Consider the following 27988-nt stretch of genomic DNA (forward strand, 5'->3'; position numbering starts at 1 on the left):
CACAGCCCTGGGCAACTACAGAGAAGGCTCACCTTTGAGTTGCCACCAGACTAGCCAGTGGCATCCTCAGATGGACTTCCCCTGATGATCTTAGTAGGCGGCAGGGTTCATAATGAGGAAGGCGTTCTCTTAACTCTGAGAATGTGTGGAATATTGACACTCACATATATACCCTGTGATAGGACTTATCTTTTCCCCAGCCTGGGGAGATTAGAGCAAATTGTAGGAGGTTAATTGTGACATTTAGGTGCTACAAATACTTGGAGAGCCTTGCTGAGCTTGGCCATCTTAGGGCAAGGAAACCGTGCGGTGTTTGCCTGCAAAAGAAGTGCTACTTGGGTACTTTCCTCAGAAACCAATAGCAGCCACATCCCAAACACTTCTATTCTCCCCACCTCCCTCCACCCTCTGCCAAAGCAAACTGGAAGTGGTGCAATTTCCAGCCCTGTGAGGAGGGCTCTGTTTGGCTGGATTCAATAGCAGAGTTGGCAGATGATGCTTGGTAATGCTCCACTTATGGGGGAAATGTAGAGCACCCCCTAACAAGCCTCATCTTGGATTCCCCTCAATTTCAGCCATGTTATAGCTCTTCCTGTAGCCTAAAAAAAAAGTGAAGTGGGCTGAATCCCCTCTGGCCCCCTCCAATTAAAGTACTTGTGCTCATGTGTGTACAAACTGGAAGCATGTGCTCCTTGGGGACTGAAAAATGCTCTCTTGAGTTCTGATGGTGAGCCACAGAAGGAGGTGCTGTGGGGTTGTCACTGCATGCACTAATATAGCATAGTGTGAGCAGTCACTCAAAAGTTCCCCAGTTCAGGTCTTCTCTCTAGCATGAACTGCCTTCATGGCTTTATTCTCTGGAGTCCCACTCGCCCTTTCATCTGCAGTAGGGGAATAATACATCTGATTACCAGGGATAACGCATGTGAAACAAAGTGCAATAGAAATTGCCACATGCCCACAGTTCAGGGTTGTGCTACCAAGACACATTTTATTATAAATTGGCCAGGCATAGTGTGTGGACTCCCAACATGCATCCACATATATAGTGTACTGCCAACACCTGTGTGCAGAAGACCACAGACCCTCCCATATTACATTTGAATGTGAAACTGCTGCCTGGAGAAACAACCTTGCTGTTCATAAGAACAGAAGAGCTGTGCTGGATCAGACCAAAGGTCCATCTAGTCCAGCATATAGGGATGGGTGGTTCGACAGCGGGTATGTGTGCATCTTTAAGGGTGGGTAAGGGTGCACTTACTGCTCCCACTGCATTTCCCCCACTGGTGCTCCATCTTGTTAAAGCCCTTCAGGGTGGCAGTGTACCTCCCTGCCACCGCGTCACTACATCTCCTGGAAGTAACAGACACACCAGTGTGCACAGAAGTCCCCGTATGTCTTTATGCTTGGTCTTTCCGGGTTGAGTCAAACATACTGTTGTATTCATTTGATTTCTTATTGCTTTATTACTTTCTGAATAGGTTAACTACCTTTCCTGAAAACGTATAGTACTGGAAATGATGTCACATAGGAATAGGAAAACTTTGGCTGATCTGTGATGCCTGTTTTAGGAACATAACAGGAGCCCTGATAGATCAGATCAGAGAGTCCAAAGAATCCTGTTTCCAACAGCAGCCAGTCAAATAACTCTAGGAAACACAAATTTAGACCATGAATGCAACTGCTCTGCACCCTCATAGGTTATCAGCACCTAGTATTTCCAGAGGTATACTGCCTTTGATCATGGAGGTTCCATTAGCTATCATGGCTGACAGCTTTTGATAGATCTATTCTCTGTGAAGCCATCTAAGCAAGTGTGAATGAAGCTGCCATCACTATACCCTATGACAGTGACTTCAGTAGATTTAACTGTGTGAAATACTGAAAGTGTCATTCTACTCAAGTTTCCCTTTGTCATGGCATAAGCCACAAGTTAGTCTTTATGTGCCATAGGCCTCTGCTGTAAAAAGATGGTTTTGCTTCTGGAATCCTTTCCCCCCCAAAGTGAATTAGCTGCATTGCTTTTAATTGAATTGTCAGTGTCTAAGTACAAGTGTCATTTTAAATGTCATTTTAAGTGTTCCATTGATCACTGGAAAAGCTAATGAAAAAATTAACTAGTTAAAGTTAATAGTTATTAGCGTTAAATATTAACTTAAGTTAAAAGTTCCATAATTCCATCTTCAATTAGTTAAAAGCTACATTAAAAAGAAATTAACTAGTTTAAAAATTAAATTGATTTGTGAGAAATATGTGAAACATGGCAAATTGCATCATTTTTCATTTTCAGATGTAATTGGTGGGTTTCTTTCCCATAAACTCACAAAAGCACACTAATTTACTCAGAACCTACCCTGTCTGACCTGACTGTCACCCTGCCTGCCTGGACACGTGTCATTCAATTTTCAGGATAATAAAAACAGCAATAATGGATAACACTCATGTAGTTTTTGAAGTAGTCCCTGGACTATCTTTAGAAGAGAGTGATCCTAAGCATGTGCAGAGGGCTGTAGAGCTTTGCAGCATAGTTGGGAGGGAGGGCTTTGAGAACTAGGCTGGCAGAGCCAGGCAGCAGCACAGTGCATTTTTAAATGAATTTTCACAAGGGGAGGGGAAGGGTTAACTAAAAAAGGCACTTTTATATCATGCAAATAGGTACTTTTAACATACATTTTAAAACACACATTTATTTCAATAAAGAAATAGCGATACATATTTGTAATTTATATTACAAATACATATGTGTACATATTGTAATTTAAAGGAATTTAGCACTTAACATTTGTCAAAAAATGTCCAGAATTCTGAAATTTATTTTTTTTAAATCCCACTAGGCATACATCTCCGGTAGAATAAAACAGTGGCAGGTTCTATGCAGTCAAAATGACTTCTAAAGCCCTCAGAGCCTTTTGCTCCCCCATCCCTAATTTCAGCATATTTGAGAAACCACTTGGAAAATGTTCCTTTGCCTATGGCTTGAAATTTATCTTTTAAAAAGAAGCACTCCGGCAGACTTCTTTTAAATAAAGCGCCACTTAAGGTGACTTTATGTACTTTAACTTATTCACCCACATGAGTTCTGGATCCTGTAAATTTAACAGCAACATGGTCTTCATGCTTGGACAATATCCCTGGTGGCTGTAGGGAAGAGTAACGAGCACAACTGGCTGCCATGCGCTATGAACTTCTCCTGTAAGTGCACCGAAAATGCCAGCTAAGAAACTCTGAGACGTCTAATTGCTGAAAGATCATATTCCATAAGAAGGCATACTCTCTGTCTTGCAACCAACAAGTGCTAAAATTTCAGTAAATAACATTGTGGCACGTGTAGAGTCCTAGAGTAGCTTTTCCTAAATGGTGTGCCATGGGACATTGGCCAATATGCCATGCTGACTCGCTCCGAGTTAGATGCTCTTGGAGGGGACTCCCCATAATGCACCAGGAAGAACCTGCCCTTCCTGGTGCACAAGGGAGTTAGTCAGTTCTAGGAGCAGGAAAGGAAAGGAAAATACCTTTGTCAATTCAACCATAGCCTGGAAGAGGACAACCTTCCATTGTTAATGCTGGGTTAACTCAGACAGATTATGTGTAGCACATGCATAAGTGTGTGTGTGTGTGTGTGTGTGTGTGTGTGTGTGTGTGAGAATTTTCCGTTAATCAGTGAGTGCTCTCCATTTAGCCCCTGCTGCTACATGGCCAAAAAGAGGTGTCCACCATGATTAGTACATCTATCCCAATTTCATAGCTCTAGGTCCCAAGTCTTTCCCTGCTCAACTGGAATTATTCAGGGGCAAGGGAATATCAACTTTCTTCCTGTAGGGGCTCATATTGCTTTTTTAGCTGCGTGGAAAACAGAAATTCAACAGCTGGAGCTTTTCTTGGTATGACGATGCAGTGAGGAGAAAAGCTTTACCCTGAATTTATGATGGTCATGCTAGTTGGCAACCCTGCGTAGCAAGTTCCTTTAAGTCATGGTGAAGCTAAATTGGCAAATAAGCATTATGTAAGAATCATTGTGACTATACAGAACTCAGTCCTATGAATAACTGCATAAGCACAACTTATGTAATTAAGTGGCGCAATGCCACAATAAGGGGCCTGTTCAGGATCAGACACTACTCTGGCAGCCATCATTGACACTGCAGTAGCTCTGACCTTTACCTCTCTCATGTTGCTGAAATCTGCTGTAGCAAAATCATTTTGAACTCAATATATTAAAATTCAGAAGACTAATGTCATCAGCTTTGCAAATATCTGCAAAGTTTTGAAACATGAGGAACTAGGATATCCACATAGAATTTTTATTTATCATCATTGTATTTTATCCTTCCAAGGAGCTGAGGGTGCAGGTGCTAACACATGACAACTGGCCCAAGGTCACCAGCAAGCCTCATGGCTGAGCAGGATTTGAACCCAGGTCTCTGCAGTCCATGCCCATCTACTATATCTGGCTATCAGCTATGTCACTAGGGCATGACATTTGAAGGGAAATTCCTCATCCCTTCATTTCAGCTCTCAGCTTCATCACTTGCAGTGATGAGAATGAGATGATCAGGACTCTCTCTCCTTTGCATGAGCCAAACAATCAGAAGTTCACTGATCACCTTGAAGGCTGTAACATCTGCCTTCTGGATTCAGAGAATCCAAACACTCGGATTGGATGCTTGTACTGGTTACTTCTGCACCAGCCATCTGATGGCTTTCTCTTACAATGTGGAGTTTCATATGCTGATGAAATAGTTTGCTACCATTAAAGCTTTTCCCACAATCAGGACATATGAATGGAGTCTTTCCCATGTGGATTCTCTGATGTGTAACAAGGTGAGAGCTCACACGGAAACTTCTCCCACACTCGGGGCACTCATAAGGTTTCTCTCCTGTGTGGATTCTCTGGTGGATAATAAAGTGGGGTCGCTGACTAAAGCACTTTCCACACTCCGGGCACATATATGGCTTCTCTCCTGTATGTACTCGCCGGTGGATCATAAGGTTCAATTTAATGCTGAATTTTTTCCCGCAATCAAGGCATTCATAAGGCTTTTCTCCCGTGTGAATCCCACGATGCCTTGCTAGATGAGAATTTCGACTAAAGCTTTTATCACAATCGGAACATTTATAAGGTTTGTCGCCTCGGTGACTCCTCTGGTGCCTCTTGAGGGCTGAGTTCTGAATGAAATTTTTCCCACAATCTGTGCAATGATAGGGTTTTTCTCCTGTATGAATTCTCAGGTGTTTAACCAGATGGGAACTGTATTTGAAGTTCTTCCCACAGTCATGACATACAAGTGGTCTTTTATACCTATGGGTTCTTGGTTGTACTGTGATGTTCTTCTGAGATATTAAACTTCCTGTGCTTGAAATGGTTTGATCCTGGGTTTGCTCTGTGGGGTTTCTTTGCAAACTCTCTACACTTCCTTGATTCTGAAGGTCTCTTCTCAGTGGTAGATTGTGGGGAAGAGCTTGCGAGACTGTCCTGCCAAGCATTCCACGTAGTTTTGATTGCTCATGACCTTCCTGCTGAGAATTTGTCTCTTCACTCACACAAACTGTTCTATTACCTGAAGATGAGAGAGAAAGAGAATGTAAAATAACAAGAAGCAGAAAACCTCAAACCCCTAAACCACAGTAGGCAACTAATGACTTGTGTGCAAAATTAGGCCCGTGGACATCCAGCCCACCTATGCTCGTCTAGTGACGAAATAAGTCTGGTTGTACAGAACCAGACTACAGTTATTTGACACAAACAAGCAACCAACTGAGAAAAGCAGCACAGATTAATCATGTTAGAGCAGGGCTGCACAACTTTGGCCCTCCAGCTGTTTTTGTACCACTTCTCCCATAATCCCTAGCCACAGTGGCCAATAGCCAGGGGTTATGGGAGATATAGTCCAACATCTGTAAGAGGGCTGAAGTTAAGCAGCCCTGTCAGGGGCGGAGCCACCATTGAGAGAGCAGGTTCAAAGAACCTGGGCCACCAACAATCAGAGGCCGTGCCTGGTGCCCCAGCCACACCCCCTGCATCTGATGTCTGTGTCTGGCACCCCAGCCACCCCCCCTACTTCAGACACAGGGGCGTGGCTTTGCTCACAAACTGGGCTGTGCTCCCTGTTTGGGAGCAACTACTGGCCAGTGCTGTGTTTGCAGTGCGGCTGGGAGCTGCTCTCCCTGCCTTTAAAGGGAGGATGCCAGCGGGAGGAACATGGGCTGCCGGCTGGTTTCCTCCTCCACTGAGCCCCGTGTTAGAGTGTCTTCAGTGACAAAGTAATACTCAAAAATACTTCTTGTTGGGTACTTGAGAGTGTGTAGCAAGGTGTGAGCTCTAAGCCAGGAAATTATCTGTCTCAAATCTAATCTTAACACCTTAGGTAACCTAAGGTGTTCAGCACATATTGGCCTACTCTGCAGGGTTGTTGCAAGGAAAACTAAGACAACTTTGGACACTTGAAAATACTTTCTGAACACCTATTATTTCATTACAGGGATTTTTGGGTCTCATTTGCAAGAAGCAAGTTAACGGGATTTTACAGATTCCTGATCTACCTGGAATAACTGCAGTCCCGAGTCCCAGAGTGGAGGTAGACAATGATTAACAATCAGATATTAATAGAGCTAGTGTAGTGTACCAAGCTTGGAAAGCTTGGAAAGTGGCATGAAGGGCAGAAAGGAGGGAAGTTTGCCAGCAGCCTCCAAGCTTTGCAGAGAGCTGCTCCTTGCAAAGCTTGCAAGGGTCAGATTGATGCCAAAGAGCTGATCTTGGAGCCCCAATGATCTGCCACCTGAGGCAACTGCCTCACCTCACCTCATGAAAGGGCCGCGCCATACACTTTATGTGCAGAAAATCCCAGATTCAGTTGCTAGCATATCCAGTTAAAAGCATCTCAGGTAGCAAGGCTGGAAAGGGCCTCTTCCCCCCCAAGACCCCGGAGAGCCATTGCCCGTCAGAGTAGATAATGCTGAGCTAGAACGAATGTTTAGGAAACTTGTTTTCTAGGTGGCTTTAGGTAACCTACTATTCTTTCATACACAGCCACTCCACTGCAATAAGGGGATAATAAAGCTGGTTTATTTGATAATCTTCTTATAAAGATTACAGAAAACTAAAGTGGTTTGACCACTTTTCAGCAGTATGTGAAGTGTTCAGTCAATTTTATTTGTTCCAACCCAAAGTCAAATTTAAAGTACTTGGGGGAACCTGTACACAGCCCTGTACAGGACAGTTAATTATTTGATTGATTGATTTGATTAGTTGATTAGTTGATTGACTGATTTGATTTATATACTTCCCTTCCAAAATGGCTCAGGGCAGTTTTCATAAAACTTCCTTATCATGAATTATGCTTATGCTTCCTTACCATGAATTCTCTGATGTGTGATAAGGTTGGAGCTTTGGTTAAAGCTTTTTCCACAGTCAGGACATTTATAGCATTTCTCTCCAGTGTGGATTCTCCGATGCCGAGTCAGGGCTGAGTGGTAAATGAAGCTTTTCCCACAGTCAAGGCAGGTATAAGCCCTCTCCCCTGTGTGGATTCTCTGATGTTGAGTAAGTGCAGAACTTTGACTGAATCTTTTCCCACAGTTAAGACAGACATAGGGTTTCTCTCCAGTGTGGATTCTCTGGTGCTGTGTTAGGGCTGAATTCTGATTGAAGCTTTTCCCACACTCCTGGCAGTGATATGGCTTCTCTCCTGTGTGAATTCTCAGATGAGTAACAAGTGCTGATTTGTGACAGAAACTTTTCCCACATTCAGGACAAGAATCCTTTCTCCTGCCTGTTGGAGGACTTTTTGTGGCCTGGTTGCTTCCCCTAGCATTAGTAGAGTCACCCTGTCTTTCCAATGGCTGCTTCTCATGCCCATTTTTACATGCACCAAGAGTGAGAACATCATTTTCTTGGGAATGACCCACTAATCTTTCATTCAGTTCTGTAGTTGCAGGGCCTCCCTGTTGACAACAATGACCTGCTGAGAAAAATTACAGACTTTAGGAATAACAGAAGGCACAAAAGAGCAAGGACAGATTGCAGTCACACTGGTAGATCACAGCAGATGCCACCTAGCAAGCACCATGGGATTTATCCCTGCCCTAGGAGGTTCATTCATCCCCTGTAACTGTATACTTGGGCCAAAACAGATACAACAGAGGAGGTGTGTGATCAGATCTAAGGCTAGATGCGGGCATCTGTCAGAGATGCTGTAACAGTTTCCTCTACTAAGCAGGGGGTTGGACCAGAAGACTAGTGAGCCAGGGTGGTGTAGTGGTTAGAGTGCTGGACTAGGACCAGGAAGGCCAGAGTTCAAATCCTCATTCAACCATGAAACTCATTGAGTGACTCTGGACCAGTTACTTCTCTCTCAGCCTAACTTCACAGAGTTGTTGTGAGGATAAACATAACCATGTACACCACTCTGGGCTCCTTGGAGGAACAGCAGGATATAAATGTAGTAAATAAATAAGGTTTCTAAGATGTGAACATTCCACTTCCAATGTGAACATTCTATGGAAACTCTATATTCTATCCAGAAATCCTAAGAGCAGCCTTAGGATATGGAACTTATTGGCGATGCAGCATGGAGGATAACAACTACAATTAACAATTAGTTAATTATTAATATTATTAATTATTATTAATAATTATTAACAGTTACAGTTAATAATTAGTGTTTTATCCCCAAATTAGCAACTCTCCATAGCTGCCCAGAAGTAAAAGGCAGGGGGACCCACACGGGGAGATTCAATCATGGATCTCCCACATTACATCTGTTTTGCCTCCTAGTGCATCTGAACTTAAACATTCAGTTCTCAACTGTTATGGCCAGTCTTTGCTCCATTTATCTTTCATGAATGGGTCTAATCCTTTTTCAGAGCCATCTAAGCTGACCTTGTCAAAAACTGTTCTATTTCACTGCGTGTACAACTTGTCACAAGATTTCCTCCACTTAATGGGGTTTTATTATTCCTAAAAGGCCAACACTGTCTCTCAGTTTTTACTTATTGTTATGTTATGGGATTTTTATTGTTTTTAATTGTGTTTTTAACCAATTTGGTAAGTCACTGGGACCAAGATGGAATAAAAATACTCAATAAAAGAAATATAAACATTCATGCTAATTAATTACATGATATGGGGCTGAATGAAAATACTTCCTTTTGACCGGAAACAAAATATCTTAAAAGTATTCAGTAGATGTCTTTTATAAGGTTCCCCCTCCCCTCTGTCCCCCCAAAAGAAAGAAAAAAGGTGGCGTGAAATATGCAATACACCCATATCCACTGTTTCAGGTTGTCTGATTGATTGATTGATTGCTTTCTATACTGCCCTTCCAAAAATGGCTCAGGGCAGTTTAACTTAACTTTTAACTTTTGCCTCACCTGGAATGGAATTTGTAACTTTTATCTTAACTTTACCTCACCTGGAATGGAATTTGTATGGGGCTGGTTTTTCTGAGATTCCTGGAAGTTCAATATCCACAGCCTTTCTTTTTGTTCTGGACCAGTGGTCACACCTGGCTGAACAACTGGAAACCCTGCTCAGCGGGGGGGAAAAAGACCAGTGTATTTTTGGAATATTAGATCATGCACCTGGATTTACACCCTTTATTAAGGAAAAAAGAGGGGGCACCAATTTAAACTAAATAACAACTAATGATATTAAAAAAGAAATCCTTCCCACTACAATCCATATATCATCATCACTGTTATTATTTATACAGCATAGGTTTTATACAGATGTGTAAGCTGCAAAACATATACAAAAGACAGATCCCTCCCCACATCAAGAAACGTAGTTTAATGTTTGACAGTGCATGGAGAGTAGAGAGAGGGAAAGATGAGAGTCTATACAATTGCATGATACCCACTTTAGCATTGATTTTCACCTCCCTGTCTCCAGCACAAAACTCAACTGGCTGAAGGTAGTAGTCAGAGCAGATTCATCCAGAACTCAGTTACAGCAGACAATTGCCCATGAATAATTTTACAGCTCCCTAAGAGGGCAGGTGGAAGGAGAGGAGAGGAAAAGATGTGAACCCTGGCAATAGGAGGGCATTCTTTGTCTACATGTGCTTAAATAACTCATTAGACTTTATCTATATTTCTGATAACATTTCCTTGTCATTCAAATGGAAACAGAGGAGAGACCTTTGCAATGTGCAGGAGCATTCCGGTGAATGCACATTTTACTACTGCATCAAAAACCTGGAACACAAGAACACAGGAAGCTGCCTTACTGAGTCAGACCACTGGTCCCTCTAGTTCAGTATCACCTACACTGACTGGCAGTGGCTCTTTATGTTTTCAGACAGGAGTCTCTCCAAGCCCTACCTGGAGATGCCAGGGAGTAAACCTGGGGTCTTCTTCTGCATTGAAGCCATGGCAGTTTTAATTTTCATACATGAAAATGCCTTAAAATTTTAAATTTTAATCTGTTTTTATCCACCAAGATTGTTTTTTACCTGTTTATGAATTTTAACTGTTTTATATTGTTTTTATATTGTTTTAATATTTGTTACGTTTTACCTTTGTAAACCACCTGGAGATGTCTATATCAAGAGGTACAGAAATATGATTAAATAAAATAATAAAATAAAATAAACTTTGCACTGAAGGGTGTACTGTACTTATGGCTAGAAACAATAGTTTTTACCAGAGAGTTCCAGGTGGTATGATAGAGGCATTGTTTTTCCATGGCATGTACATGCATCTCATCTAATTCATCTAGTTCAGAGAATTTCTGAAAGGATAAAATGAGGTAGGGGGGCAGGGAACTATATACAAGGATCTGTAGAAGGGTGGCCAAAAATAAAATAAAAAGAGCAACAAACCAATCTCATTATCATGTATAATATATTTTTTTAAAAAAACCTGTTCACCAGAGATGACAGTGGAACACAAGAAATCAACATGTATACCATAGGATAGGATAGGTAGACTTTAAGCTTCTGGGAGCTACTATTATTAATTATTATTATTATTTCTTGTTTACACAGTCAGACAGGTGTTATTGACTGGTTTGTCAACCCAGACATCGAGTCCTTCCCAAGGACCTGGGATGGCTGAATTTTATCATCAATACTGTTGGTTATTATAGATATCATCGTCGCAAAATATAGGCTGTTCCCAGTAAAGTTGCTTTTTGTAATTGGCTGATGGTGATTTCTGTGGCCCCTATGGTGTTGAGGTGCTCTTCAAGTTGTTTTGGAATTGCACCTAGGGTGCCAATTACCACTGGGATTATTTTGGTCTTTTTCTGCCACAGCCTTTCAATTTCAATTTGTAGATCTTTGTATTTGGTGATTTTTTCCATTTCTTTTTCTTCTATTTATTTATTTATTTATTTATTTGATTTATATACCGCCCTTCCGAAATGGCTCAGGGCGGTTTACAATTAAAACAAAAAACATTAAAAACAATTAAAACAGAGATACAAATATAAATACCAATTTAAAACAACTTAAAAAATGATTAAACTATCAAAACAATTAAAACCCTGAAAACCAGGTATTAAAACAATTAAAACTGATTAAAAACCCTGAAAGGCCAGGCCAAACAGATAGGTTTTAAGGGCTCTCTTGAAGGACAGTAAAGAATCAAGATTATGAATTTCTGCCAGGAGTGCATTCCACAGTCCAGGAGCAGCTACAGAGAAGGCCCGCCTCTGAGTCGTCACCAAACGAACCAGTGACAACTGGAGACGGACCTCCCCAGATGACCGTAACGTGCAGTGGGGATCATATAAAAGAAGGCGCTCTCTAAGATATCTTGGACCCAAGCTGTTCAGGGCTTTAAAAGTAATAACCAGCACTTTGTATTTTGCCCGGAAACATATCGGCAGCCAGTGCAATTGTTTCAAAATAGGTGTAATATGGTCTCTCAGGGTTGCCCCAGAGACCAATCTGGCTGCCGCATTCTGAACTAACTGAAGTTTCCGGACTATGTACAAAGGCAGCCCCATGTAGAGCGCATTGCAATAGTCAAGCCGGGAGGTTACCAGCTGGTGCACCACTGTTTTGAAGTCATCCTCTTCAAGGAATGGGCGCGCTGTTGAATCAGCCGGAGCTGATAGAAAGCACTCCTGGCCATGGCCTCCACCTGAGATACCAGGGTGAGGCCTGGGTCCAGGAGTACTCCCAAGCTACGCACCTGCTCCTTCTGGGGGAGTGTAACCCTATCCAGCTACAGGTAGCTTGTATTTTTTCCAGATGTTCCAGTGTATCATCCCTGCTACTTTGTCGTGCCTTTGTTTGTAGTCAGTCTGTGTGATCTTTTTACAACAGCTGATTAGGTGGTCCACTGTTTCATCTGCTTCTTTACAAAGGCAGCACTTGCTGTTTGTGGTGGATTTTTCGACTTTTGCTCTTATTGCATTTGTTCTTAGTGCCTGTTCTTGCGCAGCCAGTATTAAACCCTCTGTTTCTTTCTTCAAGTTGCCATTCTTAACCCATTGCCAGGTCTTGGTGATGTCTGATTTTCCACTTATATTGTGCAAATATTGACCATGCAGGGGCTTATTTCTCCATTTTTCTGCTCGGTTCTTGACTTGTTCTTTCTTGTAGGCCTGCTTTCTTTCATTGGTGTTGAATAGTTTCGCGTTATTGACCATTTGAAGTGCATCTTCTTCACTGTCCTTGATATATTCTTCAAGGCCTCTTTTCTCCTCCTTTACTGTTTGATGGACTTGCAGCATTCCTCTTCCACCTGAGCTGCGAGGGAGGTATAGCCTATCTACATTACTGCGGGGGTGCAGAACATGATGGATGGTCACTATTTTTCTGGTCTTACGATCTAGCGCCTCTAGCTCTGCCTGGGTCCAGTCTATTATTCTTGCAGTGTATCTGATAACAGGTATAGCCCAGGTGTTTATGGTGTGTATGTTGTTCCCACCATTGAGTTTGGACTTTAAGATTTTTCTAACTCTCCTGATGTATTCACTTCCAATTTTTTTTTTAACTTCAGTGTGTGCAATGTTATCAGCCTGGAGAATGCACAAGTATTTGTAATGTTCTTTCTCTTCCAGGTTCTTGATGTCGCTTCCATGGGGCAGTTCTATTCCTTCTGTTTTTCTTATTTTTCCTCTCTTCATTATTAATGCAGCACACTTGTCTAGTCCAAACTCCATTGCTATATCACTACTGAATATATGGACATTGTTTAGCAGTGATTTGATTTCTGACTGGGACTTTCCATACAACTTCAGATCGTCCATGTACAGCAGATGGTTGATTTGACTTGATGTTTTAGATGTTTGGTATCCGAGGCCTGTTTTGTTTAGTATTTGTGAAAGTGGAGTCATGGCGATTGCAAACAGCGGGGATAGTGAATCCCCTTGGAAAATACCTCTTCTAATGCTAACCTGTCCAAGTGTCTCGCCATTGATTGTTAACTGTGTACTCCACATGCTCATTGCTTTTTAAATAAATATCTGAATGTTTTTGCTGACACCAGTTGTTTCTAAACATTTTAGTATCCATGTTTGAGGTAATGAATCGAAGGCTTTCTTGTAGTCAATCCATGCAACATTTAGATTTGTTTTTCTTCTCTTGCAATTTTCTAAAATCATTTTGTCATTCAGCAGCTGGTCTTTTGTGCCTCTGGTGTTTGGGCAATTTCCTTTCTATTCAACTGGAAGCTGTTTGTTAGTTAATAAGTGTTACATTACTTCATCTGCTATTATTCCAGTTAATAATTTGAACATGGTTGGTAGGCAGGTTATCGGTCTATAATTACTTGGAACTGCACCTTTTGCTGGGTCTTTCACGATGAGATGAGTTTTCCCAGTAGTTAGCCATTGTTCAATATCACCTCCTTGCAAAATGTGATTGAACTATTTTGATAGTTGTTTATGAAGGCTTGTTAGGTGTTTAAGCCAGAAGCCATGCAGTTCATCGTCGTCTGGTGCAGTCCAATTTTTAATTTTCTTTGCTCTTTCACTTATTAATTCTGGTGTTATTATTAGATCCTGCATTTGTTGGTTACATTTTTTGACCTCTTTCATCCAGCCTGCTTTTTTATTATAATCTATTGGATTGTCCCATAATTTCCCCCAGAATTGCACTGTTTCTTCTTTATTTGGTGTTTCTAGGTTTCTTGTAGTTTCTCGTTCTATGCTTTGGTAGAAACGTCTCTGACTCGACTGGAATTGGAGATTCTGCCTGTGTTGTGTAATTCTGGCTTCGTATCTGCTAATCTTCTTTGACACTGCTGTTATTTGCTGCTTTATTATTTCTAGGACTTCTCTAATTTTCCTTGAATCTAAGTGGTATTTTTGGATCAGATACTGTTTGGTGTTTTCATTCTTCAGCTTCTTGTCTTTCATATCTTTCAATTTACTAGCATCTGATCTAAGCCTGGGGATTTTATTTTCTAATCTAATCTTCCATTTAGGCAATGTACTACTTCCTTTTTTTACAGGTCCACTGATCTTATATCTGAGCTCTTGTGTTGTTATTGTTGCTGCACTGTACATTAGTTGGTTTGTTTCTTGCAAATTATTGGTTGTTATTTCTGCAAGTGCAGCATTGACAACTTTTAATGCCTGAGCAAGTTGTTTTTTGGCAACTGTTTTTAGCGTTGGAAGTCGAACCCTGGTGGTTGTTTGGTTCATGTGCTCAGTTATTTTTTGCTTTAGTTCTTGTTGCTTTTCTCTTAAACGACATTTGAGTTTTTGAGGTGAAGGTAGAGGGGAGGTTGCCTGGTTTTGATTTTGAAACAGTTCAGCAACGGTGGCACCCTCTATTTCCAACACCTCCTCCACCTGCGCCTGAGCAACTTCTTCAGTTGGTGGTAATTCTTCTTCCATGTCTTGAGCCTGTGTTGCTCTTTGCAGTTCTTCCAGCTCAACTTCTGTGAATACTTTATTTCTTATTATTAATCTTCTCTGGTCTGCTAGCCTTTGTCCTGTTATTTCTGTATCTGGATGCTTCTCTTTCCAAATTTGGTACATTCTTTTTAAATAACCTCTTCTAGCTGGACTAGACTTGTAATAGCAGATCATTATTTCCTTGTTGGCATTCTTCGTTTTTTGTTTTTGTTTTTGGTTAAGCGACGTTTCTTCCAGTAACCTTGCAGTCTCCAGCCCTGGTTGCTCAACTGAAGATCCTGAGTTCTGTTGCCCACTTGCCACCAGATGTCCAGGGACTCCAGCATCTGGCGCAGTCCTTGTTGACCCGGGTGACGACCGATCCAGTATAGATTTATTAAAGTTACGTCTCACCATATTGTTGATGGGAGAGGCACTCTTCATCTGGCTCCTCTGGTGAGACCTGTCCAGTATGGTTGGACCTCTGGCATAGCTCTTACCTTCCTCAGAGCACGCAAGCCCACAACCACGCCAAGGTAGTGCCTCACTGGGGGATGATGATGATGATGATGATGATTTTCCAGAGCCTTGGGAGCTGCTAGTGCAAAATGACAGCTTGAGGAGGCAGACCCAGGCACAGAACCGTGGCTTGTACATCGATTTAAATCTAAGTTTCTATAAATCAGTTTCTTGGTCCCAGGGAAGATGGTCACAAAGATCAAAGTTTGTGTTCTGGGGGTCAGTCTCCATTTCTATACCTGGAAATGCGCACAGCTCCCCGGACCCTCAATACCAAACATTAGCATACCCACCCCCTTGTCTTTTATGAACCTGGACATTCTCCAGACACCCCCTTGCTTTTGTTGTATTTTGTCTGAATCCCTGTAACTGCCCTAGCATCCAGACCCTAGGGTGATTCCAGAAGTGGGATATTTGATGGGCACTCTGTCCAATAATGCCCTTGAAACTACCAGCTGAGTGCCTGCCTCTGGGCTCTCCCTCAAACCCAGAATAAAGCTTCTGGGACACACTGTGCACAAGTCCTTTTTGGAACCCTGGAACCAGCTGGGTGTCTAGACACTTGGACCCCTGGATCAAGATGCCAGTCCAGTAGCCTTAGAAGCCTCTCACCATGGTGAAGGCCTCTACTGCAGCAGGCAAGCCAGATCTGCAGCCTGAGGTCCACTTCTCAACAAGCTACGAGGTAGAGGTAGGAAACTGCTCTCGCTATTTGCCCCTCCTGTCCTCCCTCCTCACTACTTTTTTTTTTAGCTTTCAGCCCCTGCTTCTCTCAGCCTTCAAACCTGCTATGCCAGCAATATTCAAAAACAGCTGCTGCCTGTTGTTTCTTATCAGTCCTGGGCCTTAGGGAAAGCAAAGTTAACATACAGCTCTAGCCCATTTTAAACCTCCAGAGAAATAAGAGACCACATTCCTTTTCAACAACATGTATTGATTCATATTATTCATTAAAAAGGCACCTGTGTGCATCGGACACATTTAATAAACAAGGAGGCAGCAGGCGAAATGCTTACCCAGTGAAGTCACATGCTCATAGTTCTCCTGCATGACTTCCCAGTAGAGTGCTCTTTCATTCACATCCAGCACAGCCCACTCCTGCTCAGTGAAATATATGGCCACCTCCTCAAAAGCCACCTGCATCTTAAACAGTTCATATATTTAAGTCTTGGCTAATGGCTCAACTACAATCTCACAGTGCTAGTCTCTATTGTGGAAATGACCATCACATGAAATTGACAAAGATTCTGGTACCCAAGTGGAGGAGCCTGGCAGGCCCCAGGGGATCAGAGAGTGGTGCAAATAGCAACAGCTTATTTGTTTTCCAAGGTCTTCAATGGCGCAGCAGGGAAATGACTTGACTAGCAAGCCAGAGGTTGCTGGTTCGAATCCCCACTAGTATGTTTCCCAGACTATGAGAAACACCAATATCAGGCAGTAGCAATATAAGAAGGTGCTGAAAGGCATCATCTCATACTGCACGGGAGGAGGCAATGGTAAACTCCTTCTGTATTCTACCAAAGACAAGGGCTCTGTGGGTGCCAGGAGCCGACACCGACTCAACGACACACTTTACTTGTATCTGTTTTCACTTGAGTCTAACATGAGCAAAAATTACCAAAGAAAATAAAATGGGACATCCACATTAAGGAGGAAGAGATCACAAAATAGTCTCAGTGCTGTCCACTGGCAGTCTGCAGCAATCTGAGAAACATCCATCTTTTTTCATACTGCTTTTATTCTATCATGAAAAAGGACAGTTGTTTCACAGATTGCTGCAGATTGCCCGCTAATGGCTTTGAGAATATTTCACAACCTCCACCTCCTTAGTGTGGATTTCTCTTTTGTGTTGATGTTGGAATATTTTGACATTTGGAAGAGCCCCCTGGGATTGGTGCTGGCAGGTAATCAATATAAGATTGCATTCGGGTATGAGTATGGGGTGGAGTGGCCACCTAATGGCACAGCGGGGAAATGACTTGCCTAGCAAGCAAAAGGTTGCTGGTTCGAATCCCCGCATGTATGTTTTCCCAGACTATGGAAACACCTATATCGGGCAGCAGTGATATAGGAAGGTGCTGTGAAAGGCATCGTCTCATAATGTGCAGGAAATGGCAATGGTAAACCCCTCCTGTATAGTCAGGTAAACCGAAATACAACTTCTGGCAGTGCTCTGATAAGCAAAAATCTCATTTCACTAGCACTAGAAGAAATTTCTTCAGTGCTTGGAACTAAAAGGCACCCTGACAGATAGATTTGAAACAAATCTAAATTTGTAATGTAGACTTAACTATAGACTACAAATTTACATTGGTTTAACTCGGGGTGTAGCTAGGGGAGAGAGGGCCCGTGTTCATCCCTCTCTCTGGTGGCCCCCCAGAGTGAGGGAGATAATGAAGAAAATAGGGAGGGATGGAGCTGCAGAGCCCTCAGGAGCTGGGAGCCCGTGTTCTTTGAATCCTTTCACTCAATTATAGCTATGCCTCTGGTTTAACTGATGTGGCTTCCCTCTTCCCAAGTCCTAGGATTTATAAGCCCCATTCAGACATTTCTGAGTGCAGTAGCACTCACAGTTACAGCAACAAAGGGGGGAAGGAAGTCCCGCCCCAGAGCTGTCACTCATCTCCTCCAGCCAGCTGCTCAGTTATAACTCTTGAGTATGCACTAACGACTTCTCATTTTTGTACGTCAGTGCATACTCTAGAATTATTATCAGAAAAAGTTAAAAAGATCCATGGTTTGTCTGAAGAAGTTCCAACGAAACATTACTATCATCCAGAGGTTTTGTTACAACAACTAACAACCAAATAATCAAGTTTCTATTTTTCATCTATTTCTCCGTCCAAGTTTCCAGTTATATCAAATAACTACAACAAACTCATGCTGGTTTTACCATTCTTCTACATTTGAAGATCACGTTTCATCTTTCCAGTTGTTTCTCCTCAGCTAGAGTTGTTCATGAGGAAGGACATTTAATCGTTTAGACGGAGACTGCTACTTGCTTGAAAATGCTTGGTATTACATATCGTGAAAAGTGTTCTTGCAAACCATTGTATTTTCTATGACTATTTATCAAATGCATATATTGGATTTTAAAAGACATGATATAAATGCATTAAGTTTTCACTAAAGTTTCTGGTCATGGTGTTAGTGGTTTGTTTGTGCCCCTACCTTTCCTTGTCAGTAACTCAATAATGTCTTTATAAGGCTAGCATCCCATGAAAATGTGTTAAGACAATAAAATGTTCAGCACCATTTTACAACTACAAATCCAGGGTTCCAGGGTTCATGACAGTTAAAGCTGTATGAACCTTGCCTAGGATCAAACTCATCTTTCATCAAACATGTTGTTTGGCCCTGTGTGCATTTTCTTATAACATAAACACTGAGGGTAAGGAATGGGGAGAAAGAGGGCTCCTAGAATTGAGATTGCAGTATTTAACCCTTTGCCCGTGCACCATGGTCCTTATTAAAATGTTCCCCTCCAAAAGTGCCTTAGAAAAAGTTGCCTGTTGGCACCAATAGGTGCTTCCTTCCCAAGGCTAATAGCAGCTAGTGGGGAGCATTTTTGTCAGGACTGCTGTGTGGTAAAGGATCAAATGTCTTCTCCCCATGCACTGTAGTCTTGATCCTCACCGTCTCCCCACATGACTGCATTCAAGTTTTGAAAAATCACATAAAGCATCTATGTAAGGCCAAACAGCATGTTTGAAGCCTACGCTGGGAAGAAGAGAAGCAGACCTGAGAAGGTAGCAAACCTTTATTAAAAAAACACAACTTTTTCTTCTTCAAACAAAGATGAGAAGGGGGAGATTTTGAGGGGCTGGTGTCTCTTTAGAGGAGAAGTCAGAAGCCTACTCTCTACATAAGAAGTGGCAGCCAGGGAACTCAGCAACTAGAAATTAGTGAACAGGAATTAGCAAACAGGTATCATAGGAGTTTTGTGTGGAATTTAACGGGGAAGTGTGCAGGCGAGCTTGAAAGGAGGCCCTCTTGATCACACAGAGCCCAGGAGGAAAAGAAGGTAAGTACTACTCCCTCTTTTATATTATCTGGAAAGAAAGTTTAAACTGTTAAATAGCTGATGCTACTTCCCTCCATGTTTAATGCAACAGGGCTGTTCTTATGTTTTTATGTTTAATGCAATATATAGATTATCCCTAAATATTTGCAGTGCATTATATACTAAGCCCTATCCAAGCCACCCTGTGCCTCACCTTACATCACATAAGAGGAAGAGAAATAAGACACCCAGTTTCTTTCACCTCTTGCTTTTTTACAGCCCTATAAACCTTTGTTTACAGAGAATGGATCCATCCATAGAAAACAGCCTACCTGTGGAAGCTCCATGATGCTAGAAGAATGAGATGGTGCCAAAGGAAGCCCAGATGAAATTCTGCTGTTTGTCAGGTGAAGTCCAGAACACCTGGCAGTCACAGAAAAAATATTAGCCTATATCAGGGCAGACAGGCTTCTGTGAGCTACTTTTCCCACCCAGAACCTCAGGAGCTACCAATGGGAAATGGCTGCTTAGTGAGACTGAGCCAGTCATGAAATGGCAGTTCTGGAAATCAAATTATAACTTCAAAACCTATAAGTGGAACACAAAACTACATAGAGATCTGGTTTAGTCGTAACATTACTGTATTTATCTAAATCCAAGATTATTATTTTTCTATCTTGCTTGATGTTAGAAATTGGGGGGGTCATCTTAAATTCAGAGACCTCTTCCTTTTAGATAAATACAGGTATAACTTGTGTTTAATCTCTATTTTTTAAGGGGCCATATTAAATTCACAGTCGTCTTCTATTCGGATAAATATATGGGTATGCTGTTTTGAATGCAAAAACTTTAAGCATTATAATCCCAGTACCCATCACTCCTCCTATCCCGTATCCACCTCCTCCCAATACCACAAATGAATAATCTCCCTTCTTATTGATAGTAAGGTGAAAGAACAAAAAAGTCTTCTTAACAATGTGAAGAAAGCAGTGTTCATGTAGACACAGAACAGCCTTGCACTGCATTGTTTCTGCAAGTCAAAGTTGTGATCATAGACAGTGGTCCTAAATATAGATTAGGGATGGCATCTGGTGGGCCACTGTGTGAAACAGGATACTGGACTAGATGGGCCTTGAGCCTGATCCAGCAGGGCTGTTCTTATGTTCTTATGATGTGCAAAACATTTCAACATCGAAATGTTTCAACTCGAACAGGCTATTTTGAGTGTGTGAAGCTCAAAACAAAATACCCTTTAAATAAAGGTCCTGTTTCAAGCTTGGAACATAACAACTGCATTTTGATTCAAAATGTTTCAATGTTTTGAGTGCATTTTGGAGGCCTGTTTCCCCCTTGCGGATTGGTTTTCTGGCACTGGCTTGCAATCCTAACTATGGGGGTTTGGGGAAAAGGTTAAACATCTGTTTAAAATCTCCTGCATGCCCATTTCTTGGTTGGTTGGATGGCAGGTAGCACCAATCATGCCCCACCACCCAACCCACTTTGGTGTCCCAAGGAGCTACCCATGGGGAACAATGGGGTGCTTCAAGTTTTCCCATTGTTCCCTATGGCTGAAACACTTGAAACATTTCAGGGGTTTTCCCATCAAAACAACCGTGTTGGCCGCTGTTTTAACAAAACATTTTGGCCATCTTTGTTTTGTTTCAAGTTGAATATGTGCTGGACGCCTTGCCCACAGTCTGCCAACATAAGCACTATGGAGCTTGCTGGGATGCAGCCTCAGAGGACCAGGAAGAGGGATGGCCTTGCCTGCCTTGAAAGTGGAGGTTGCCAGACCACAGTTGAACAAATGGCTGTGATGCAATTCACAGTTAAATTTTTTTACCAGGGGTCCAGTGACCTCCAGTTTCGTGTTACGTGTGAATGTGATCAGTGAGTTGAAGAGACAGTCAGCACTTGTGTATCTGCCTCTCTCTTTCTTTCTTTCTTTCTTTCTTCAAACTTTCTTCAAACTAACGAGCCCCTGGTGGCGCAGTGGTAAAACTGCCGCCCTGTAACCAGAAGGTTGCAAGATCGATCCTGACCAGGGGCTCAAGGTTGACTCAGCCTTCCATCCTTCCGAGGTCGGTAAAATGAGTACCCAGAATGTTGGGGGCAATATGCTAAATCATTGTAAACCGCTTAGAGAGCTCCGGCTATAAAGCGGTATATAAATGTAAGTGCTATTGCTATTGCTATTGCTATCTCTCCCCTTCCTTCAAAAGGGGAAATTATATGCTGTAATACATGTGTTACTCTTAACGTGCCACAAAATTTCTGTTGTCTTTACACGTAAAAGCTCAGTAGTACATTCTGTTCAATGTTATGTACCATCCCCAATATTTTATGTTATGTCCTTGCCATCCCCAATATTTTGTTTAGACCACTACTTTTGGGGCAATGGGGAGAGCTCTCTTTATGACCCCAGGAATTAGCATCAATCTCCAGGTGGAGATCTCCAATCTTGGAGATTTTAGTGACCTGATATTTTGGAAAATATTGGAAAAAATATTGGGGGGGGGGAGGGAGTAGTCTCCAGGAATAGCTTCAGTCAGAGTTTGCAACCCTACCTGATGGGCAACCACCACCTGTTTCCAGTTGCTTTGAGGATCCGGGGACCCCTTCTGGTTCAATCCAATATATCCTGGTGGTGGGGACCCTCTCCATTCCCCTTCCTCCCGTTGCTAGGCCAAAGCGTAATGCTCTCATCTCCGATGTGCACATGCACCTGCTATTTATTTACTTGGCCACCAGGAGCAGCACTGCCCCACCTCCCCCAGCTGCCCCAAGACAAAGAAATGGCCTAAGAAACCAGCAGTCTCTGGAGGTGCTTCTTCAAGCTCTGAATGCTGCTGTTGCTACCCCCCAAGTTCTCACTGCAGCTTCTCCCCTCCTGCAGCTGCCTGGCTTGGTCTGCAGAACCCACCACTTTCTCTCTGACCACATGCGTGTGTCACCCTCGCAGGAAGAGCTCAGTCCTGCTTCACTAACTACACTCCCTCCTTTTTATGTTGTAATCGGAGAGGAGGAGGAGGGGAGGAGGAGGAGGACATCTTGTGCAGTTGCGGAATGAGCAGCAGTCAATCTAAGGGGGCTCATGGGTCGGGAGCGACTTTAAATCACTACAGGAGATTGTGAGCAACTTTTCTGCCTACCTTGGGTTTGTATCATGCTTTGCGGCTTGGCCTCCTATCTGTTTTTTTTGCAAAAACATTGCTTAACCACACTTAAACCCTGCACAAGTATCCTGCTTGACCCCTGTTTGAGGAAACTTCTAACAGACTACCCCAAAGCAGGTTGGAGGTGTATTATACATAATCTGCATAAATCATGGCCACTTCCGAACAGTCTGTCACACACTAATGTGACCAAAAGACAAAAAACAATATGGGGCTATGCCGATGAAGAGGCAAACTTCATTCTCGAGTAGCGGTCTTCAGAGGCAGGGTGAGAATATGATTTGCATCCACCCCCAGTACTGTAGTGTTTCTCAGCATGATCCTGTAGTGTCTTCTATGTATGTAAATGGTTGCTATCCATTTATATGGGTCATAGTAACATAAGAAGCTGCTTTATACTGAGACAGACCCATTGGTCCATCAAGCCAACATTGAATGGCCTGGTCCACATTAATAGGGGGTTCTGCATTGCAGGGGGGAGGCGGGGTGCAGTTGTACTCAGGGCTCACAAGGCCCTCAGAAGCTACAAGCTGAAGAGGCTATGAGGTGTCAGACTTTCCATACACGAGGGGCTGTAGCTCAGTAGTAAAGCTCATACTTACATTTATTTTTATTTATTTATTACATTTTATATCCTGCTCTTCCTCCAAGGAGCCCAGAGTGGTGTGCTACATACTTAGGTTTCTCCTCACAACCACCCTGTGAAGTAGGTTAGGCTGAGAGAGAAGTGACTGGCCCAGAGTCACCCAGCAAGTCTCATGGCTGAATGGGGATTTGAACTCAGGTCTCCCCGATCCTAGTCCAGCACTCTAACCACTACACCACGCTGGCTCTCTTTATGTAGAAGGTCCCAGGTTCAAGCCTTGGTATCTCCAGATGGGGCTGGAAAAGAACCCTATCTGAGATCCTGGAGAGCGGCTGCCAGTGTAAACCAGGGGTTCCCAACCTGTGGTACTCCATATGTTGCTGAATTACAACTCCCATCATCCCCAGACAATAAATTATAGCTGGGGATGATGAGAGTTGTAGTTCAGCAACATCTCTGGTACCACAGGTTGGGAACCCCTGGTGTAGACAATACTGAACTAACCAATAGAGTAATCGGTCTCGGTCTGATGCAGTGTGCAGCAATTTCACATGCCTGTCTTATTTTTTAAATGCATATCCTCCCTTTCTTCTCCAATACGGAGGTGTTCAAGGCAGCTAACAGGAACATGCAAACCACAGTAAAACAACATTTACGTTAAAAGATTAAACAAGCTACTACAGGGGTCCTTCCCAGGGCAGCTATGAGATGCTTGCAAGTGGCAAGGCCAAGGACTGAACATGGAAGAAGCTTCTGCATGCAAACTCTGTGCTGGACCAGTGAGCTATGGCCTCCCCCTGCTAAGGCAGGAGCATAGGAGGATTCCAACCCACACATACCAGGCCGGCATAATGGATTAGTAGCCCATCATCATCTTCCCCAACCAGCCACCTCATCAAAGGCAAGGCATGCCCATAGCCATAACTAGGCTGCCTCAGTGGGATGGGGGCACCTATACAGTATCCTGAGCAACTTAAAGGCGGGATAGGAGAAATGTGTGATAAATAAATAGTTAAAAGGTAGTGATCCTAAAGGGAAGCAGTTGAAGACTAGAAGTAGGGCCTATTTCTGACCTTCTTCCTGACCATTCCCCCACTACGTTATTCCAAGAACATCCCCTTAATACAGTTCTACACACACACACACTCACACAACACTCGCACAGAGTGACAGGTGCTACTGTCCAGAGGAAGAAGGGATTCATCATGACTAGTTTTCACAGCTCCTTAATGCACCAGAGACCCTTCCCTTCCCCATTACCTGAGTTTCTTTTTATAAAACTGACGGCTACCGGAAACCAGGGTGTTTCCCGTTGGAAGCAACAGCACCCACTTGCCACCTAGAGAAATCAAGATGGCTTTTGCTGAGCACAGACCTCTTCCTGAAGGTGCAGCAGCAGTTTGAGCGAACCCTCTAATAATCCATGACCTATTTTTGCAGGCGGATCATGAAAGTCTCCGCTCTGCCTCCATCTGCAGAGCGGGGAGTGGGAAGAGAGGGCTGCCTCTTTCTTGTTTGGCAAACATTAGAGCCCTCTGCTGGCCGCCCCCTTCACTGTGTAATCATCACTACACCGGTCTGCAAAATAGACACCTACTTTAGCCAGACTTGTCAGGTCAGTTCAAAGTGCGGAATTTCATATACCCTACCAGCATTTTACACAGGAAAACAGGGACACTCTTGTGTGCTTATAACATTCCTATATTCTCACGTCAAGGATCAGTGGGGAGTGTTATTATTATCCCCCAGTGAGGCACTACCTGGGCGTGGTTGTGGGGCTTGCGTGCTCTGAGGAAGGTGAGAGCTATGCCAGGTGAGAGCTATAACATCCCTATATTCTCACGTCAAGGATCAGTGGGGAGTGTTGTTATTATTAATTATTATTATTATTATTATTTCTTGTTTACACAGTCAGACAGGTGTTATTGACTGGTTTGTTTTATCCAGACATCAAGTCCTTCCCAAGGACTTGGGATGGCTGAATTTTATTGTCAATTGTTATAGATATCATCGCAGAATATAGGCTGTTCCCAGTAAAGCTGCTTTATTAATTTATTATTATTATTATTATTATTATTATTATTATTATTATTATTATTACATTTATATCCCGCTCTTCCTCCAAGGAGTCCAGAGTGGTGTACTACATACTTAAGTTTCTCTTTCACAACAACCCTGTGAAGTAGGTTAGGCTGAGAGAGAAGTAACTGGCCCAGAGTCACATAAGAATGCCTCAGTTTTCATTTATTTTTATTTTGTATTTAATGTGTTCCCCCTGTTTTCAGCCCTTCGGGGCTTAAAAACATTCAAACACGGGAAGGTGTCATAGTATGTTTAGTCCCACGATTGATTTGGTTGTCCTCATTATATGGAGTAGCTGCAGTTCTAACACCTGTTTACTAGTATATCTGGTTTATTTTAATTTATTTTATATTTTATATCCCGCTCTTCCTCCAAGGAGCCCAGACCGGTGTACTACATACTTACGTTTCTCCTCACAACAACCCTGTGAATTAGGTTAGGCTGAGAGATAAGTAACTGGCCCAGAGTCACCCAGCAAGTCTCATGGCTGAATGGGGATTTGAACTCGGGTCTCCCCGGTCCTAGTACAGCACTCTAACCACTACACCACACTGGCTCCATTTTTTGCTTCTTTTAATTTCATAAGCATTTTTGAAATTGTGTGTTTGGATTGTTTTAAATTCAGTTTAAAACATTAATCAATTAAACCCTTCTACTCAAGAAAAGCAGCACCTTTCAAAGAGAGGGATCTCTTCTGTTTAGCTGGAGAGAGCAGTCACTGTCACTACTCAAGACCAATATAGCATCTCTCTCAATGGTTGCTGCTGGCATCTCCCTTCTGTTTGTGAACCCTTTTGGGACAGTGAACTATTTTCTCTTTGTTTTTGCTATGTAAACTGCTTTATGAACTTGGTTGTTGTTGTTGGAAAGAGGAATTGGTCTGTGGTTGTGTTAGGAATTAAAAGGAGGCACAATGGATAAACCTAATTCTAACTCGATGTCTGGATAAAACAAACCAGTCAATAACACCTGTCTGACTGTGTAAACAACAACAACAACAACAATATTTTACAGGTATATAAGGTTTTGTAATATTTAACAAAAAAATCTGGTAACATTGAAAAGTCATTATTCAAAATTTGTCGCATCCTCTATAATAAAACCCTTAAGTGTGATCCCGTGCCGCCCGTGTCTTTCTTGGCAGTTCTGGACATGCGTGGAGCGCATGCCCAGAACCACCGAGAAAGATACGGCCGCCCAGACGCGGGCAGCCATGTTGGCCAAATCGGCCCAAACAATTGCCACCGCCGCCCGCCCTCCCAGCTGCCAGAGTCCTCCTCACCCGCCCCCCCACATGATTAAGGGCCAAATCGGCCCAAACAATTGCCGCCGCCGCCCACCCACCCACCCTCCCAGCTGCCCGAGTCCTCCTCAACCCCGGCCCACGTCAGTTGGGCGATCAAAGACCATATTCTGAGAAGGAGAGAGGAGCTCGCAAACAGAGCTCCTCTCTGTGCAAAGCCTCTGCCCGAACTGGTGCTATGGACGCAAAGGAAGCGTCCTTTGCGCCCAAAGCGCCAGTTCGGGCAGAGGCTTTGCAGAGAGAGGAGCTCTGTTTGCGAGCTCCTCTCTCCTTCTCAGAATATGGTCTTTGATTGCCCAACTGACGTGGGCCGGGGTTGAGGAGGACTCTGGCAGCTGGGAGGGCGGGTGGGCGGGCGGGAGGCGGCGGCCGCGGGAACTCCCAGGCAGAACTCTGGTGCTGGCCAGAGAAGGAGGGAACGGGAGGTAAGGGGGGGGGGACGCTAGTGCCCGTTATTGTAACGGGCTAAAAAACACTAGTCTTAGAATGAATTGTCTTCCAAAATTGCTTAGCTTTACTGCACGTCCACCAGATATGATAAAAAGTTCCCACCTAATTCATACATTTCCAGCATTTACCAGAAGATTTATTATCTATCTTTGCAATCGTCATGGGAGTAAGATACCAGCATACCCCATTGTTTCACTGACCAGAAGTGCCATATGCATGTGTGTGTGTGTTGCAGGCATGTGCACATCATGTGTGCGTGCGATGTGTGTGCACCTGCCTGTGATGTGCGCACATTCACATGGCACTTCTCGTCATTCCGGTCAGTGAAAGAACAGGGTGGCAAGGAGGTATGCTGTCTCCCCGTCGGACTATTTATACACAGAGCACCGGAGGGGGAAGCACAGTGTGTGTGTGTGTGTATGTAAGTGCACCCTCCCCGGTCCTTAGTCACCCCTGCCCCTGCATTTGAACCAGTGCAAATGTGTGGGTTCCGAACCTGTTCGGTGTTCTAAGAATAGAACACCGAACAGGTTTGTGCACATCCCTACTGAACTGTTCCAGATGTGCAGTTATGTTTGTAAAGACACATTGGGAACCTGGAGTAATCCAGGTATTGCAGCACCTGAGGTGAGGGGCCAAATGCTGCCTTCTCCCATGTCCCTGATGGGTGTCAAAACTGATCCGCAAAACCAACCCTTGCAAGCTTTAAAAGTGGTGCAGGGTGCTGGTGGGTGGGAGGGGGTTGCCTCTTTTCTCCTCATGCTTCTTGTAAGCATTGTAGGAAATGTGAGGAGAGGTGCTCCTTGCAAAGCTCACAAAGTCCCGAAAAGCTGCTCCAGTACTGGTTGGAGGTGGAGGTGGTGGTGGAAGAGGATGGGGAGCATCCTGCAGCCCCAGTCATGCATCCTCTGAACCATTAGTCTGAGGAGATTGCTTCACTTTGCCTCATGAAATGATCACTCCTATTGGGAACCTTACTAGGGGGGAAATCAATTGGTGAGGCAATTTTGAGCCCAAAAAACAGCAGAGGGAGAAAGGAATTAAAACACCCCTCTTCCACTTGCTGCGTTACTTT

General features: G+C 43.2%; 1 protein-coding gene across 7 annotated transcripts; it reads right to left on the minus strand.

Annotated features, from left to right (window-relative positions):
* Positions 1-2667: 2667 nt before the first annotated feature.
* On the minus strand, positions 2668-24811 carry LOC128344434 (zinc finger protein 250-like). 7 transcript variants are annotated; one of them, XM_053294522.1, is made up of 6 exons: positions 24790-24811; positions 19649-19739; positions 16330-16456; positions 9411-9524; positions 7353-7961; positions 2668-5558 (listed from the first exon to the last, which is right to left on the minus strand). In XM_053294522.1, the coding sequence occupies exons 2-6, from the start codon at positions 19661-19663 to the stop codon at positions 4594-4596; spliced, it is 1830 nt and encodes a 609-aa protein (XP_053150497.1). In that variant the 5' UTR covers positions 19664-19739; positions 24790-24811; the 3' UTR covers positions 2668-4593. The 7 variants fall into 7 exon arrangements, 5 of the variants coding, with proteins under 5 accessions (XP_053150497.1, XP_053150500.1, XP_053150499.1 ...); XM_053294525.1 differs by lacking the exon at positions 24790-24811 and adding an exon at positions 24339-24591 and having other exon boundaries at positions 16330-16450; XM_053294524.1 differs by lacking the exon at positions 24790-24811 and adding an exon at positions 24339-24591 and having other exon boundaries at positions 7353-7958.
* Positions 24812-27988: the final 3177 nt, after the last annotated feature.

This window comes from Hemicordylus capensis, chromosome 2 (genome assembly GCF_027244095.1).
Source record: "Hemicordylus capensis ecotype Gifberg chromosome 2, rHemCap1.1.pri, whole genome shotgun sequence".
Lineage (NCBI taxonomy): Eukaryota > Metazoa > Chordata > Lepidosauria > Squamata > Cordylidae > Hemicordylus > Hemicordylus capensis.